The sequence below is a fragment of the Takifugu flavidus genome, chromosome 10, assembly GCF_003711565.1.
Source record: "Takifugu flavidus isolate HTHZ2018 chromosome 10, ASM371156v2, whole genome shotgun sequence".
NCBI classification, from domain to species: domain Eukaryota; kingdom Metazoa; phylum Chordata; class Actinopteri; order Tetraodontiformes; family Tetraodontidae; genus Takifugu; species Takifugu flavidus.
In genome coordinates this window covers 583891-601218 of record NC_079529.1, presented here as the reverse complement: position 1 = coordinate 601218, position 17328 = coordinate 583891, and the positions used below count along the sequence as shown (strand labels likewise).

At 43.8% G+C, this 17328-nt stretch overlaps 2 protein-coding genes across 5 annotated transcripts; both read left to right on the top strand.

Moving 5' to 3' along the window:
• Positions 1-206: 206 nt before the first annotated feature.
• znf384b (zinc finger protein 384 b) lies at positions 207-6618 on the top strand. 4 transcript variants are annotated; one of them, XM_057045991.1, is made up of 11 exons: positions 207-571; positions 1433-1500; positions 1580-1793; positions 2066-2182; positions 2403-2557; positions 2634-2725; positions 3357-3581; positions 4328-4495; positions 4620-4698; positions 4813-4971; positions 5108-6618. In XM_057045991.1, the coding sequence occupies exons 2-11, from the start codon at positions 1435-1437 to the stop codon at positions 5495-5497; spliced, it is 1665 nt and encodes a 554-aa protein (XP_056901971.1). In that variant the 5' UTR covers positions 207-571; positions 1433-1434; the 3' UTR covers positions 5498-6618. The 4 variants fall into 4 exon arrangements, with proteins under 4 accessions (XP_056901971.1, XP_056901972.1, XP_056901973.1 ...); XM_057045992.1 differs by having other exon boundaries at positions 208-571; positions 2403-2491; XM_057045993.1 differs by lacking the exon at positions 3357-3581 and having other exon boundaries at positions 208-571.
• A 415-nt stretch (positions 6619-7033) lies between these two features.
• On the top strand, positions 7034-15158 carry gnl1 (guanine nucleotide binding protein-like 1). Its single transcript, XM_057045951.1, has 12 exons — positions 7034-7241; positions 7897-8044; positions 8879-9015; positions 10107-10258; positions 10470-10541; positions 11068-11260; positions 11330-11428; positions 11543-11722; positions 11834-12012; positions 12106-12286; positions 13385-13525; positions 13624-15158. Exons 1-12 carry the CDS (start codon positions 7175-7177, stop codon positions 13842-13844), a joined length of 1770 nt encoding a protein of 589 aa, XP_056901931.1. The 5' UTR covers positions 7034-7174; the 3' UTR covers positions 13845-15158.
• The last annotated feature ends 2170 nt before the right edge of the window (positions 15159-17328 follow it).

The window sequence follows — 17328 nt, the reverse complement described above, 5'->3', positions numbered from 1 at the left end:
CGTGTCAAAAACCAGTAGCGAAGTTAGAAAACTGCCAAAGCAACCCAAGCTCTCAGATCCGATGGTTCAGACCGATATAATCCTACAGCTCCTTCTCAATTTATCCATTATAATTCGGAGACAAAGTTAGTTGACCAATTAGACAAAATCGGTAGCTATACCAAATCACTTAACAAAAATCTCACTATATAGTGGACTTAATTTCTGGAGAGTCTGTGCGGACACACTTAGAAGCACTTAGGCAAACTAAACCTAGGGAAGGAATGTGATTTCGATTTAGATGTAGATTAACTGACGGGCTGTGGGGAGTTTTTAAGAAAAAAATACGTTTTAGGGTGACCGGAAGTGACGTCACCACACTCTTCTTTTGTCTGACGGCCTCTTCCGGAGGAAGTGGAAGCTCTTCGTGGCAGCTGCTTCACCGGGGGGAAAAACTAAAAAAAAAAAAAAAAAGCAAAAAGGGGGGAGAAACTCAACTGCTTTTCCAAAAAATTGGACCAAACTTTAGGAGACATTGACATTGTCCCGTCCGACGAGGGTTCCCCGAGTCCAGACGTGGTCGTCTTTGCCGGTAAACGTCATTATTCCTCCCGCTATCGGTTGTATTTTTGAGATTTGCATGACTTCGTTGCCGCCTCCCCGCCCGTCTCCATAGCCGGAAGTTTGTGAAGATGGTCTTTTTTTTTGCTTCAGGTTTTTTTTTTTTTTTTTTTTAAATCCTTTGGGGTTTTTTTCTTTAGTTGCCATATTTTCGAAGCAGGGGGCACTACAGACTGTCTTCATTAACATTAGCCGAGGCTAACTCTACGTAACACCGGGGCTAATAACAAGATGCTAACTGCGAAAAATAGGCCTCTATAAAGTATTTTGATTGTTGTAAGTGCTCAGTGATTAATATCCAAATATATGTACACGAATAGTGGACTAAACGAAAGCTCTACGTCCAAAACGATCCTCCTAGAATCTGTTTGCTTTTGCCAAGTTCCAAGGAAAAAGATCATTTTGCACTGTATTCATTTTCATTTGTAAATAATTCGTGTTACCATATATGTCTATAATAACTGTTCATGTGTTTATGCATCACATGGATCATATTTCTGAGCCTCCACTAAATGAATAATTCAATATTACCTCATTATTGGTTGTATATAGAATTCCTTCCTATACGTGCTAGCTTCCTTGTTAGTGCGCTTTTAAAATGTGCTAAAACATTTGTGATTATTTATTTTTTTTACATCCAACCAATCAAAATGATTAATTTGCAACAGATGCTTTTAGATTATATAATATATTTGCAGTTGAAGTTGTTTTCTGGGCTTTACTGCTTTGTTTTTTGGCTTTTTCTGCTCCTCCTGTCATTTATTCATGTATTGTAAAGTAATTTTCTCTATAAATTACAGTATCTAACTCATTGTTGTCTGTGTTAATTCAGAAATGATGGAAGAGTCTCATTTTAATTCATCATATTTTTGGTCTCCAATCCCCACTGTGCCCGGACAGGTAGGTCTGAATGTGGGAATATTTTTTTTAGTTTGGAAGAATATGTGTTGTAAAGAAAACCTATTATCCCCAATACCAGATAGAGAATGCCATGTTCCTGAACAAGATGAAAGAGCAGCAGGACAAGAGTGTTTCCTTCCCCACGTCCTCAGCGTCACACTACCAAACAGCTGTTCTCACCATCCCCACATCTGGGACAAAGACAGATGGAAGTGGACAGGCCGGAATCGTGACCCCATCTCATAGCACCCAGAACCTGTTGCCTGTTCCATCCACAGGCATAATGACAGCAGGTTAGTCTCTGCACATCAAAAACCTCTAGATTGCTACCATCCCAGCCTCTTCTGGTTTAGCTCACTTTAAAATTACAACCCCAATTACTCCAAAAGCCACAGATGAGTTGAGCACTCTGTAAAAACAGTTCACATTTTGGTTCTGTAACATAGTGCAAGTATAAAAGTTGTGTACACGGCTGAAATGTGTCCAATGTGTTCATTTCTTTTGTGCCTGTACTTTGCTGTTATTTCTTTTCATGTGGTTTGAATCCCGGCACTCTGGAGCGTAGCTGGCCTGGTCATCACCACTCCTCAGGGAACACTCGTCTCTCCCACTTCTTCCCAATCATTTGTCTCTGGGCATCCAACTGCAACCACTATGATTGTGTCTGCTCTTCCTTCTCACGGTAAAGGATCTACAATGACGTACACGTGTTTTTCAAATGGCATCACAGTTACGTTAATGAATTTTCAGATCTATGCAAGCGTTACAATTAATAAGCGCGTTAGGCAAAACTCTCAATTTAATGGTTTGGAAATGCACCTTCAAATAAAATTAGACCTAAAAAACTGCTAAATACATTTCTGCTTTTTTCTGTTAACCTGCTGTTGTACATTCCCATGTAGACAAAAAAGAAGGAGCTGGAGCTTCCCACATGGTTGTGATGCCTACACCTTCCAAACGGGGCAGAAAAAAGAAGACAACGTTGTCCATGGTGGGTCCTGGTGGTGGGCCAGGAAGCGAAACATTTATATTGGCTCATCTGACACCTGGTGGCCAGGCAAGATTAAAAACCTGGGGAGGAAATTCTAAAATATTTCCCATGCGGGTGGACTAAAGAAAGGTTTTTTCCACAGGTGACAACACTGCAGCATCATCCCCGAGCCCCATATGACCTTGCAAATGAAGATGAAGAGCACAGTCCCAAAGACAACATCAAGACGTACAGGTAAACGTGCCCCTGTGTGTCAGCTCTGAATGTAAATGCACACGTTTGTTCACGTCTACTGCAAATCAGCGTAGAACTATTCATCTTTTCCAGATGAAATAGGTCCAGCTGGACACACACCTCCTCACATTCACTGCATGTTGTGGCAGAGCTTTTTAATGGCTTGTTGATTCTTTGTCCTGGATTCAATCATTGCTTGCTTAATATTTTCTGGCTCTGTACATATAAAAAAAAGAAAAGGCAACTTGTCTCCTGCTGGCCTCAGTTTTCAAATGGCATGATCTGTGAGGTGGCTTCCTTTTGTCTTGCTCTTTGACCTTTTAGCACGTGCCCTTGCCACTTGTCACTGCTGTCTGTGGCAGCGTCTGCTCTTGCGTTGCGTGTTTACACATAGGTTATCAGGCTTATCTTGGTCTTGTTTAATTTTTTCAATATTTTTTAATGGTGTAGGATTCATTTTCTATTTCTGTCTTACAATTTCTTTGTGTGGATCATTGCCCCGCCCCCCCCACCCTTCCAACAACCTCCATCTCCTTGCTTCTCTCTGACCACCATTGTCTCCTGCGGGTCCTTTTCTGTGTGACTCCTTCATCCCACTTGTTCTTCCGTTCCCATGTCTCTCCGCCTGTAGGTGCCGGATGTGCGCGGCGACCTTCCTCAATAAGTCTGACATGCAGATCCACTCCAAATCGCACACAGAGGCCAAACCTCACAAGTGTCCTCACTGTGACAAGTCATTCGCCAACTCCAGCTACCTGGCCCAGCACATCCGTATCCACAGCGGGGCCAAGCCCTACACCTGCTCCTACTGCCAGAAATCTTTCAGGCAACTCAGTCACTTACAGCAGCACACACGGTACTTCAGACAATACCACCCCGTAATGCAGCCTTGTACCACATTCCAGTGTCTGTCGCCCTGCCAAGATCCTTTGGAACCACCGGCTTTTAAAAGTCACTTCTTTCCTCTTCGGGAAGACATTAGAGGCGCCTGCACGCAAATATTTTACTGCCAGATGCTGATTGCATGCATCACCGCTATTCGAAATGCAGAGTGCTGTCTTGTCCTAGATGATCCGAGGAAAGTGTCTCTTTCATTTCCTTTTCATTTGTGTGGGCTCCTTACTTGCTTCTCTCAGTACTTTTGCATCTCATTGCCCTGCTTGGCACTTTAAGATATTGTCTGTGTTGTGCCATTTTTTTTTATTTATTTTTTTTGCTTTTTCTCCACAAATGCACCTACGTTCCTGCCATGAAAGTTTAAAGTTGGTTTCACATTTTGCTTTAACCCATATGTCACTTGTTCTGTTCACTTTTCAGTGCCCTTTTGCTTCTTGCTCGGTGGCTCTGTAGCCCTCTGCAGCCATGCTGTTGCTTTTTATCCTGACTGACCAAATAGTTATACTCATTAACTGGTCCAAATTGATGCATTCATTGCATTATTGAGCATAATCAAGTCAATTTCATATGCAAAGTGAGGATGTTGGTGTTCTCTGAAACTGAACTGTGCAATTAAATATCTAAAACTGGACAGATTTTTATACACTTGTCTTTTGACCTAACTTACAATCCTCTCTCTTCTTTTATGCTGCTCACCCTCATCAGGAATCACACAGAATCAAAGCCCCATAAGTGTCCTCACTGTACAAAGTCGTTTGCTAACTCGAGCTACCTGGCTCAGCACATCCGCATCCACACCGGTGTGAAACCGTACACCTGCCACTTCTGCCACAAGAGCTTCAGACAGCTCAGTCACCTTCAGCAGCACAGCAGGTCAGTGGCCTTGTGGTTCCATCCCACTGCACCGTGTTTTTGAGTTTAGTTGACGGCACAATTAACAGAAATGTCCATGTGAGTAAATGGATGGCGCACGTTTGTGATTCTGTTCATAATTCAGGATTCACACCGGAGATCGGCCATATAAGTGCACCCAGCCGGGCTGTGAGAAAGCCTTCACCCAGCTCTCAAATTTACAGGTTTGGACTATGCTTTTTTTTTTTTTTATTGGGTACTCTTTACATGTTTATCTGTACCTTTTGTGTGATATTTTTGGTGTTCTGTAAAACATTTCTTTTTACTCTTTTTCCCAGTCCCACCGGCGCCAACACAACAAGGATAAACCCTACAAATGCACCTTCTGCAATAAAGGATACATAGATTCAGCGAGCCTAGAAGTGCACATGTCGACGCACACAGTGAAACACGCCAAAATCTACTCATGTGGCCTGTGTGACCGTACATATACCTCAGTAAGAGAAACGTCCATTTCTGAAGAGCATTACTACATGAAACGCTATGAATCGTCTGTGTGGCATCAGACAACTGGCAACCTCTTAACACCCTGTAGTCATTGTTTCCCCTCTACCTATCCTCCCCTCATCTCAGGAGACGTATCTGGTGAAACACATGGAGAAACACAACCCGGAGCAGTTGACTGCACCAGCAGTCATGGCAGGACAGGCAGCACAACAGAAACGGAACCAAAGGCAGGGCCCGGCCGGAGCCCAGCACCAGGTAGAGAACGCAAATGGAGGGTCGAGCCGAACAGCAGGCGCTGGGGACGGAGCAGTGGGCAGGAACCAGCAAGGACAGAGCCAGAGGAACTACCCTCAGACAGAAACAATCTCTTGTCCATTCGATCTCCACCAGTACAAAACAGTGTCTGCCGGTGACATCCACTATAAACCAGTAGCAGTAGAGAACATCACTTCCAGCAAAGACCTCTATCTCACTGTGTCGACGTCCACCATTCAAGTGGAGCACCTCAACTCTTGAAGATGATGGTGAAGAATAAGTGAAATCAAGAAGTGGAAGAAGGATAATCAAATAATAAAAGCAATACTTTGACACCAGACAGTTGGAATACAAAATACTTTGCGTGAAGATTGATGCAGACCAGACGATGCTTTGTCACACTGTACAGTAAACTGGAGGCTACGTTTTACCATCTTTTTCTTACCGCTTGATTTGTTTTGCCTGTTTTTATCGGTCCCCACTGAATAGGAGGTGCACATAAGATTCAGTCCATCACAGTGATGGTTTTCTGAAGGGCATGACGGTCAAAGGGCAGTGCTCTTCATTATTGTTTGATAAACTTGTGCTATTGTCTGAGCGCTTTGGCTGCAGCGGCGTACCGGACTGCCTTTGTTGCTAAAATTGGCTATTTAACTTAAAAGGTACATTTTATACTGCCATATACTCCCTTTTTTATTAGGGTCAGTAAGTTTATGAGATTGTAAAATACCTTCCTAAATTAATATTTTTACTGTAACCCTTTCCTTTTCAGGAAAAAAAGAATATATATAGCTAAGTATATAAATTTGCAGTATGTCCTCCAGTGTGTAAATTGCAACTTTGTGTTTATAGGACGTGGACGCCCATTTAACTAAACTCTTGTGAGATTTCAAACTTTCAGGGAAATTAACATTTCTCACAATACTCTTGTTAAATCTGATTCTATGCTCTAAAATGATCCAGATGTGATTTTCATATATTCAAAAGATGACAATGTAATAGACATACTGAAACATTACAACACAATAAATCAAAACATTTGCTTCAAATTTGCATTCTTTAAAAAAAGAATATTCTTCCGTTGTGTGCCCCAGTGACCTCATAAAAACTGGACTGAAAATCTCATTAAATGTTTTAAATGAATGGATTTTTTTAGCATTACTCGTTATATACAAGCTTCGATGTTAATTTGTCACTTCCTCACAGTGATGACTTCTGTACCTCCAGGTATGTTGAAATGTGTGTTTGGACTGTCCCATTATGCTTTACTGTCTCATGTGTAAATGACTGATTTGGTTATGTTCATGATTTTTTTTTACATTATAGGAAGGGAAAAAATAAAATCTTTGCACTTAAAGTGGTACAAATTCAACGCTGTTAAATGTTGGATGCGGTTTGTCTGTTAAGCGCAGGCTACAGTTGTGTCAGCATGAAGACTTTTAGGTTTTTGTCATTTTTATTAGGCTTTTGCAAGGATAGGCCTCAGCAGTCACCCCTTGTTGTCCAGAGAGCGTGACATAACTAACCAGGTAAACCAAGAGAAAACAAGCTTGACGCAAATGAACAAATTACAAGTCTGCACTGGATATGACGTCACTGAAATGCGTGCAGGAGTCCAGAAACTTCTGTGATCAGAACACGTACTGTAATAATATGCAGGCAATTTCTAGAATAAAGTGATGATAAATGGACTGAGGAGACTGGAAATGGTGGTGAAAAGTGCATTTTGAAACATGTAGACAGTTCAAGTGGAGTTTTTTAAAGGGATTTACGGAGAAATGCCCGATGGAACCTGAAGGGGGCAGTAATGTCCCTACGCGACTGCCAACTGCCGTCAAAACGCAACGAAGAAGAAAAAGAAGTAGAACTTCTGTCAACAAGGTAGCTGTGTGGCGCATATTAGCGGAGTGTAGCCAAACAGGACATCTTATTTCCACTATGCCCAGGAAAAAGCCATTTAGTAACAAACAGAAGAAGAAGCAGCTACAGGCCAAACGCGAGAGAGGTAATTATCCCGGGCTGTCTGACACTAACGCGCTAGCATTAGCATTTAGCCAGCTGTGGACTGCAGTACTGCGTCCATATACCGACGTTTTTAGGATGGTCTGATTATTTGTCTATAAAAGCATCTCCCGACCTTCACGTATTTAGTGAAAAATTACAAAACACGATGTAAGGTAACAACAGAAAACGTTTAATTGAAACACTGAGGTTTGCCGCATTCAGGCTTGAAGGAAATTTGCGTTATTAAATGCGGGTGGATCCTCCCGCACATCTTGTGCTGTTGGCTGAACGATTCTTTGATAATGTAACGACATTTATATAGAAATCACCTTTAGGAATCGTCAGTATTCACTAACAGACTATAAAAATTGCTCCGAGGTTGTTATAACTTTGAGTCAAGTTCTTGAAATAATTAAAACTTCCTTTACATGCATGTAAACCACCTTTAGCCACAATGACATAATAAGTCCACCTTTTAAATGTCAACTTTATTCCAAATACATATCTGAAGAAGTCTAGAATTAAAAATGTCAGTAATTAAAAAGACGACGCTAATAAAGAGGATGCTAATATTACAAATGCCCTTTAAAGGGTGAATTGTGACTTTTCGTTTTAAAACGTTGTAAAGTGGTGTTTATCTCATCCTTTTTTCTCAGCGGACCCTGGTTCTGGAGCAAACAGCCGCACTGGCAGTGTGGAGCGAGGGGGCGAGAGACAGTCCAACCCCACAGAGAGAGAGAGCACTGATATCAGAAGAATAAATCACCAGCCCACCAACAGGGATGGCAGACATGATCCAAACAGGTGACTTTCCTTATAATATTGATGAACTCTGATGGGTGATCACTCTTTTCCCTGATTGGGAATGATACAGCCAACCTGCACTGGTGTTGGAAACCACAGATAGGATCAGCACCTTAACAAAGGGTGTTTGGTTGTTTTGTCTAATTATTACAAAAACATGAAATTGACCTCACTTTTGTCCTAATTCTGGGCCCTGTTCACAGTGCATCCCCAAATTTTATTTCTGTCCCATCTGGATTGTATCTGTAGTGGTGAAAGTCCTAAATCTGACTTTTCCAAGAAGAACCCAGTCTGATCCCACGAGCCTGTTGCATGACTGCAGTGTGACAAACTGCGACTGATATCCTCAAGATGGAGACACTAATAACAACACTACTTTCAGCAAAGCTACATTGGTCTGGTAGGACAGAGCCTGGTGTGGTGGCGAAGATCAGAACCACAAGTTGAAACTGGAAAGCGAGCTGTTGCGTGTCCATCGTCTCACTTCACACACTTCCATTTTGTTACTTCTGTGTTGATATAGCACGTCATCACCAGCGCACGTGAGAAAGCCAGTGTCATTACCGTGACACCCAAAATGGGATCAGGCTCTCAGGTGCAGGTGCAACACTTGACACACGCTGACTTGGTCACCTGGAAACTGCAGCGTGAGCAGGGCCGTGGTGGTGGGCAGCTGTTGGGGATTCTTCTGTGGGGTGTTCTTGACATGATGGTTAAAATTAGATTAAAAACAAACAGAATTGTTGCTCCCAGTACCTTCCGTTTAACGTTTCCATCGACATTTGTGTTATTGTATGCATGTCTTGATGCTCGACCTTTCCCCTCACTCTTCAGGTTTCGACTGCACTTTGAGAAGGAGAGTAAAGAGGATGTGGAAAAGGGGAAAAAGTCGGCCATGGAGAAGGTGCTGCAGCCCGTCTCTGAGAACGAGCTTGAAATAGGCATCGACAACATCTACCCCCCAGACAAAGGTTCGTCTGTTGGTTTACTTTACTGCTTTTATGTGATGCTTTCAGTGTCAAACAGAAGAGTGAGTAGGTTATCAGTTATGGCGCTGCAGCAGGTGGCAGCCTTTCCAAGAATTACAAGCCCCTTTAAGCTATTTCTAAGACTTTCTAAATCTCTTTCTGTTCTCCTTAAGGAGATAGTGTGCTTTTCAATATATATCACTTGGATATTTGGAACTTCCAACTTGGATGATACAGTCATCATCTGATATATCAGGGATGACAGAGGAGTACAGAAGCGTGGTAAAGGAAGGTTTTTTGCCAGTGACACAGCAATCTTCTCAATGACCACAAGGAGGTGATAATATGCTTTGGAAGTCCAGACCAAAGCCACGACCAGTTCAAATAGAGAGTTGAGGTTGAAGCTGTGCTTATCCAGATACCTTGGCTGGTTGTGGTTGAACAATGAGCTGAACTGGACAACTCACAGCAGCCACCTCTATAAAAAGGTCCACTTGAACAGAGGAATTGTTCAATTGAAAATCTGCAGGAAACTGGATTCTTTTGAAGCAGTCTCTGGTTGCCAGTGTGATCTTGATATCTGTGGTGTGTCTGGGGCAGCACCACAAAGAGAGACGCTGCCAGAGAGGCTGATCGGAAGGGGTGGTTCTGTCATCAGCATGAAACTGGATCCTCTGGAAAGGACTTCTGCCCGGTCCGGATGATGCCAGTCGCACTCAGCAACCAGAGAAGCTCCTTCTCCAGAGGAGAAGCTCCAAATGTGACACGACCAGACTGAAAAACACCGCTGTGCCCCGTGTCTCCAAACTGTTCAACTCCTCCCTCAGAGGGAGGAGGAGAACCAGAAGGACACAGGAGGATGAGGAGGAGCAGCAGAGTACAACAGGACATTGGACAAAAACAACACAAAAGCCAATTGCAATGATAAACTGATCATTTCTGTCACACAGTTGGTGTTGATACATGTATATTGACTGATACAGTATTTATACAGTATCCATGTTCCTCTATTTGTTATTTTCTTGAAATATTTTATATTTTCCTTTTATCTGACTCTGATAAGTGCGTTGTGTTACATTATTATTCGTCGTCAGGTCTCAGTTTCCCACAGCGACCACCCTGGAATTATGAGATGAGCCGAGAGAAGCTATTGAGGAAGGAGGAGAGGTCTTTCAGAGACTACCTGGATGAGCTGCTCTCCAGAAACCCACCTGGGTCCATCAGCCACTTTGAACACAATCTGGAGGTCGGTGACTTCATTTGTGATCATTTCAATTTCTCTCATTAACATGAACACGTATCAACATCAAGGAAGTAAGAAAAACCCAACGCATTGGTGCCATTTAAAGTTTTAAAACTCTTTTGTTTTCTCCAACCTGTAACTAAAACGTACATCTACTGGTCTACACGTTCTGGAGGTGATCAGTCAGTAATAAACTCTTCTGTATTCCCTGCAGACATGGAGGCAGCTGTGGAGGGTGTTGGAGATGTCGGATGTTTTCCTGCTCATCGTGGACATCAGGCACCCTGTGAGTGACCTTTAACATACGGCTTTGGGTCCGTCCCTCACAGCCGCTGTCAGTCTGTACCTGCAGACATCTTCTGGAGACTCCTGGACTCTTTATTGTTCTGGTGTAAAGCCTTTAGTCATTTTTTCATCAGTTGCTTGAATGAAGTTGCTCAGGGAGGAATTTAAATTGATGGATCAGAGATGGTCGTCAATGTAAACCCAAATGTCCTGAGATTGAGAAAACCCACGGCGCAGAGAAGTTAATTATTTGTGGCTTTATGGTGTGAAACTCTGTATACATAAATATGGTATATTGACTTGAGGGCAAATGTGAACGTTTGCTGTGCTCGGTGCATTTCTGATAAACTAAACAGTTTTTTTGGGCCTTTTTTTGCCACCGTCAACATCAGGGATGAAGAACTTTAAACGAAGTGCTGTTTGAGGAGACCATCCTTTAAAAAGCTTCTGACATGCTTTAATAAATCCATGCGCTAGTTTCAGGATTGCTTTTTCTTGTCAGCATTATTATTCTGTGAAACACTCAGGTGCTGCAGTTCCCTCCATCCCTGTACCACTACATCACAGAGCAGCTGCACAAGCAGGTGATCCTGGTGTTGAACAAGGTGGATCTGTGTCCTCCTCCATTGGTGGTTGCCTGGAAACACTACATGATGTCACATTTCCCTGATCTACAAATGGTGTGTTTCACCTCTCACCCCCGAGAACCCAGCAGTACAGGTGAGGAAAGACATTGAGGACACGCTTATCTGGGATTTAAAACTAATCTGACCATCTGCTGGTTCTCAGGTCTTCAAAAGAAGCGAATAAGGAGAAAAGCTGGCTGGGGAAAGGCTGGTGGTCCGCTCGATATCATGAAGGCTTGTCAAGAGATCACAGCAGGAAAAGGTGACCCTGCATCCTGAACTCCTCGTCATGGCTACACCAGCGTCTGGGTCATTACCCCACTCTGCAGGGCAGCACGTGTTCATTCTGGTCAATACGCCATCTTTGTTCACTCAGTTGACCTATCCAGTTGGGAGCAGAAGATTCAGAAGGATGCAGTTGCTGAGCAACTAGATGGAGATCAGCTAGATGAAAAGGACTCCGTGCTGATGGAGCATCAAAGCGATAGCAGCATGGAGATGAACATCTCATCCCAGGAGCTCTACAAAGACGGCGTTCTCACGCTTGGGTGCATCGGTACGTAACTCCCTTCGGCCTGATGTTCCACATCTCACTCTTGATGTGTCCATCTGAAATATAAGGCAGCAGCTTTAGTGAATAGAGTTATTGCTGTATTTCTACCTTCAGGATTCCCAAACGTGGGTAAATCCTCAGTTATAAACAGCCTGGTGGGCAGGAAGGTGGTGAGTGTATCTCGAACCCCAGGCCACACCAAATATTTCCAGACCTACTACCTCACAAAGACCGTCAAACTGTGCGACTGCCCTGGACTGGTTTTCCCCTCTTGTGTTGCTAAGCAGTTACAGGTAGAAACCCTCTCTGTTTTCCAGCTGATGCCGCTTTTCCTTTTCTCTCTGCTTCAGATTCGTGTGTTCGGCTTCACCGTCTTTTCTCTTTAGATTTTGTCAGGCATCTACCCAGTGTCTCAGCTGCAGGAGCCTTATAGCGCCGTTGGATATCTGTGTGAAAGGGTTCCGTTCCTCTCGGTGCTCAAGCTCAAACATCCCAGTTTACAGGACGGTGACCAAGACAACCAGCTGACGGAGGGGCTGAGCTGGACGGCCTGGGACGTGTGTGAGGGTAAGTTTAGTTTCCTCACTGTATCTACTCATGGTATTAATTACACCAAAAACTTTATTAAAATTTAAATTCACTGTTGTCCAACCTCAGAAACACATTTCAAACAGAATTCCAAACTCTGGCTCTGTGGTAATGAATGAGTGTTACGCCCACATCTCTTCTTTGGGCCACAGTTTTAGGTTTTTCTTTAGATTAGTCTCTTGATCCAATGATCAAAGAATAATGGACGCTCACCATTTTCTCTCTTTGACTCTGGGGCCTCTTGGAAGTTTGATAACGTGCTGCTGTTGTCTTCCATCCCGATGGCACCAGAGGTGCTTTAAGCTCTGGATATTCCTCTTTGAGCATGTCTGTCTACCAGCGATTGTCACCTGTGGGCCCGGGATGACCAGATGACCATAGTCAAGCTTGACAGAGCCGTCCAAACCCGCCCCGTGGATCCTCTTACATCCCAGAGGTTTCTGTTTCCAAGCAGTCTTAGAGCCTGGGGGCTGGACACACCCGTCCATGTGTTGGCCACCGTTGGCATAAGGAGACTAGATCAGGTCTTTCCGACCTCAGGGAGGCCTCCTGCCTCTCCTGTCCCCCCCAAGAGTTGCCTGGTTCCATCTCAGGCCACCCCCTTCGTTGGGGTGTTGGACAGTGTGACTATGACAGCCATGTAGACGACATCCTGCACCGTCTGGCCTTCTTCCGAGAGGACCATTGCTACATTTCCTCAGCTCTTGGGTCCTCTGAGCTGATGACCAGTCTGGTAAACAGGTTGTGGGCAGGTTTAGTTGGCTCTGCTACATTGATAAGTTGATGTCAGTCAAGTTGCAAGTTAAAGTGAAGATCTGTGGTGGTGCTTAGTGGGATAACATGGAATGAAGGTTCGGAATGTTCTATGAATCCCAATAGACCCCCAGAGCTCTCGGTCACTAGTAATCCTCATGTGCTCTCCTCCGGGTCATCCAGGGGTCACAGGTGACGTGGGATTACTGCACATACTCAACCTGCCACCACCTCTGCTCGTCATTCAGGCTTCATGGAACCGTGGTTACGTTTCAACGTTCCATTTTAATGTCAATGACCTGCTCTTATATCTGTGTTTCATAGCGTGGGCAGAGAAAAGAGGTTTCAAAACGGCAAAAGCAGCTCGCAATGATGTTTACCGAGCGGCCAACAGCCTCCTGCGTCTGGCGGTTGATGGCAGATTGTGTCTTTGCTTAAGACCGTCTGGCTACAGCTGCCTCAGAGGTAAAACAGGCTCTTCCTCCACTTGTCCTAATAGAAATGAGTGTTTGAACAGTGGAAACAGCAGCTCAGATGGATCTGGTCTTTTCTGTGGCCTCCAGAACTTTGGGAAAATCATGCAGACCTGCCAGAGATCGTTGCTCTTCAAGGACGGACGCCAGAGGACGAAGGAACGGGGGACAGGGGTGACGAGGACGCGGATGACGACGAGGATGAAGAAGAGGAAGACGAGGGCTTTAGCTGTCCAACACGGAGGGATGAGAAGCCACCGGACTTTATTGTAAACATGTATAACGCCCTGCGGGAAAGTGAGTGTGAGTGACAACGGAGGGAAGACGGAGCAGGCCGATCGCTCCCTCCTTGGTCCTTCGGCCCTCATGAACTTTCCTTCTCTTCCTAAATCCACATTCCCTCTGCTCCTCATCTTCATTCAGGTTATTCTGAATAGATCCTCTTTGCTTCTTCCTACAACGTTGTGCCTCTGATTGCTGAAGCTTATTCTCGGGTGGTGCTTCCTGGATGGGTTTCCTCATTGTTTATTACTTGTTTTACATTTAGAGCCCAGAACGAACACTCCCTCAGACAGGAATAACCGGGCCAAAGTTGAGAAGTGCAGAACAAATTAGGACAGTTGACAGTCGAACGGTTGGGTTTGACCTGAAAACTGTCTGGTCACGCCGGTGAGCTGCTGCTGCTCTGATTCACGGGTCGACCAAGTTGCTTTTATGAGCGTGAGGAGTTTATACAGTGGAACCACATGCTGCTGATTCAGGTGCCTCTTATATTTTAACTGTGTGAACCACGTTTCCATAGCAACAGCTATTCTTTCCAACCGACTTCTTCAGGAAGAAATGTTTTAAATATTTATTTTGGAACCTCTTTATTTATTTTTATTGTTTTTCTGGACTTTAACGAAGAACGTCAGCGAGTAATTTAGGTCGATGGGGCACAACGTTTGCAATCAGGAAGTGATTTTTCCCGCCTGTTGACATAAAATGTTCTGTGTTTTTACCATCATTGTAATTATGCCTGATGAAACCATTTGCTAGTTTCTTTCTTTGGCTTTGTTAGATTAAACAAACCGATATGAAATAGATATTAATTATAGTTTGTTTGGACTGATAAAATGACTCCAGTAATCTGGGATTAAATAAGACAAACTAATTGGTGAAAAACCAGCCAGTTTTAGTAGCAGGAGACTAATTGTACAGTCATCAAGCAAGACGTGACTGACGGGCATCATTCCGCTGGATTCTGGGGGGGGGGGCTCATTACGCTCTCTATGCTAGCCTTGGCTACAACATACTGGCAGCACCTTTATATTCACTAGGAATTCTATTTTAAAACGAACAACATGTTTTTCTCTCATTATTTGCTCTTTGGCAGCACACCTGACCCCCCCCCCCCCCCCGTTGCTGTGTGTTGTGTAAGACGTCACTCTGCAGCCACACGCACGGTGTGATGCTGTTACACCTGCAACAGACTTGATCTGGTTTCTGTGGGTTTGTTTTCCATGATGATGATGATGATGATGAGTGGACTGCTTAGGGAATATTGAAAGAATTTGGAGTTTGAGTGAAACAGATGTATTATTTTGGGTATGTGCAACTCTTAATAAAACAGAAAATATATAAAATCCTGTTTCAATTCAGTTGGAGTCATTAGAATCTAAAAGATTTGCGATGGAAGTGAAACATCAGTCAGAAGCTTTGACAGAACGAGCACTTTTTATGCTGCATGGATACCAAATCTATTCTCATCCAGATGTTTAATTCTTATTAAAACTAATTAGTCGGGAAATGTGCTTGATTAACGAACATATAGGATAACGGATTAGATTTACAGGTAATAACAACCAGCTGATCTAATTAAACTGCTCATCTACCAGACTGGAAGCTTTCCAGTTGGATGCAGGAAACCTCCAGGTGAGTCCACCTACCACCAATCTCATACCAGTGGTGGGCTGTCGGGGCCAGAAAGGCCCCCCATGCTGGCCTGAACACACTCAGAAAAAGTATAAAAATATATAAATGGAATGATCCGTAGTGTGTTCTCTTCGTGTCATGTTATAGCGACGCGCACTGCTTCCAGTGTTGTATATACTGTAGCTTTTATCCCATCATAGCTTGTGTTGTCAGGTTCTATGAACTCCGTCTAAACGGGCCGGGTCCATGTGTTCTGTAAGGGAGGGACGCTCGGTTGCGACAGAACCAGGATGTTGTGTGTCAGTAATTAAGGGACGACAACGGCACCAACACATCATGAGACTGGGCTCAAAGGCGACTCCATAAAGTTCAGACCTGTTAATTAAATTCTGCTCTGCTGAATGTCTCCGCTGTCACACCTGTAACGCCCATGTGCTTTGAATTTGGTCCCTTTTTGTGACATCATCCAGTTGTCATGGCAACCCCTTCCTCCTCTCTTATTTACCCCCCCATCGTTGCGTCTCTGGTGACCTGCTCTTACATGTGGAGGAGAAATAATGAGAGCTGGAGCAAAAACAGAGCTGAGAAATTTGTCAGTCTGGTTTATATGCTCTCCGGGGCCCTGCCGATACGTGCACGTGCACACTCTCTCTCACACACACACACACACACACACACACACACACACACAGAGGGACAGAGCATCAGTGGGAAGCCAAAAAATTGTTTCAGAAGGAGGGAGAACAATAACAGGAGCTCTTGAGTTAGTGCTTCACTTAAAGGAAATAAAAATCAATGTGTCCCTGACGGAAGAGAAAAACGAGCTTAATGTCGTAACTGTCATTATACTAAATAACTGTTCCGTGTTTCAGAGGCAAAGCTGGTGGCCACTAGAGGGCTGCCAGCACCTCCGCCGGTTAGAGTCTTAGCTGAAGCAGACAGGCCCAAAATAAGGCTTCACAGTTCAGAGGAATCCGCCTTATTAAGCCACAAGAATACATCAGATCAAAGTTCTGTGTTTCGCTCAGCTAGACTGAGCCCAGTTGGTGTAACAAGTCCTGGAGGGAGGGAAGATCACTCCGGCATGGTGCTCCTCCAGCTGGCGATCCTGCTGGGGAAGCCAAGCTGGGGAAAGTTTCAGTTCCGGTCGAACGCCGTCTTTGCTGTGCGGTCCTGATGGTTGTGTTTGGAGGATAACTGGTCAGAGAGGAGGTCATTGTTGAGACCCGAGTACGGGGCAGTGGAATCAAGAACATCCCTGATGTTGTTGGGCTTTTGGGGGCAATAAACCCCCATGTTGGAAGGTGCCAGCACTCCTGCCATGGCACAACCAAACATGCTGCCCATGGCAGCAAAGGTGGGACAACCTGTGGAAGTAAAGAAGCTAAGACAGGAAAAAGCACACCACCAGAAAAGAAACACAACTTTTCAGCTAGCTTCAGCCATGTGGGAGTCCATTATCGTGCCGTCTGTGGAGAACTACTGGGATTACTTACTCGATATTTTTACGAGATGATTTGAAGATGCCAGAACACCAGGTGACAGAAAATACATTTAGATAAAACACTTGGGGTTTCAAATTTTTCTAAATGCATTTAGAATCTATTGTGATGTGATTGCTAACGCTGCTAACATAATGCAAAAATGCATATTTAAACAAATCAATGCTTAAAAAGTTGATGCCAAGTTTACATTTACACTCATTTACACTTATGTACCAACATTTTAAATTTTAAATTTACTCATCTGTTTTATTATCATTTGCATATAAAATAGATCTACAAAAATTCAGGACAACTGTCATTTTTACGTCTACAAAAAAATCAAACCACAATTTTATGTCATATTTAATGTCTGACTGCACTTCGAGCAGGAGAGTTA

Coding starts and splice junctions, on each gene's coding strand:
- znf384b (XM_057045991.1), top strand. CDS start 1,435: ATGATGGAAGAGTCTCATTTTAATTCATCATATTTTTGGTCTCCAATC. Junction 2,726..3,356: donor GACAACATCAAGACGTACAG/GTAAACGTGCCC, acceptor CTCCGCCTGTAG/GTGCCGGATGTGCGCGGCGA. Junction 4,699..4,812: donor CCCAGCTCTCAAATTTACAG/GTTTGGACTATG, acceptor TCTTTTTCCCAG/TCCCACCGGCGCCAACACAA.
- gnl1 (XM_057045951.1), top strand. CDS start 7,175: ATGCCCAGGAAAAAGCCATTTAGTAACAAACAGAAGAAGAAGCAGCTA. Junction 8,045..8,878: donor GGCAGACATGATCCAAACAG/GTGACTTTCCTT, acceptor CTCACTCTTCAG/GTTTCGACTGCACTTTGAGA. Junction 11,261..11,329: donor CCGAGAACCCAGCAGTACAG/GTGAGGAAAGAC, acceptor GCTGGTTCTCAG/GTCTTCAAAAGAAGCGAATA.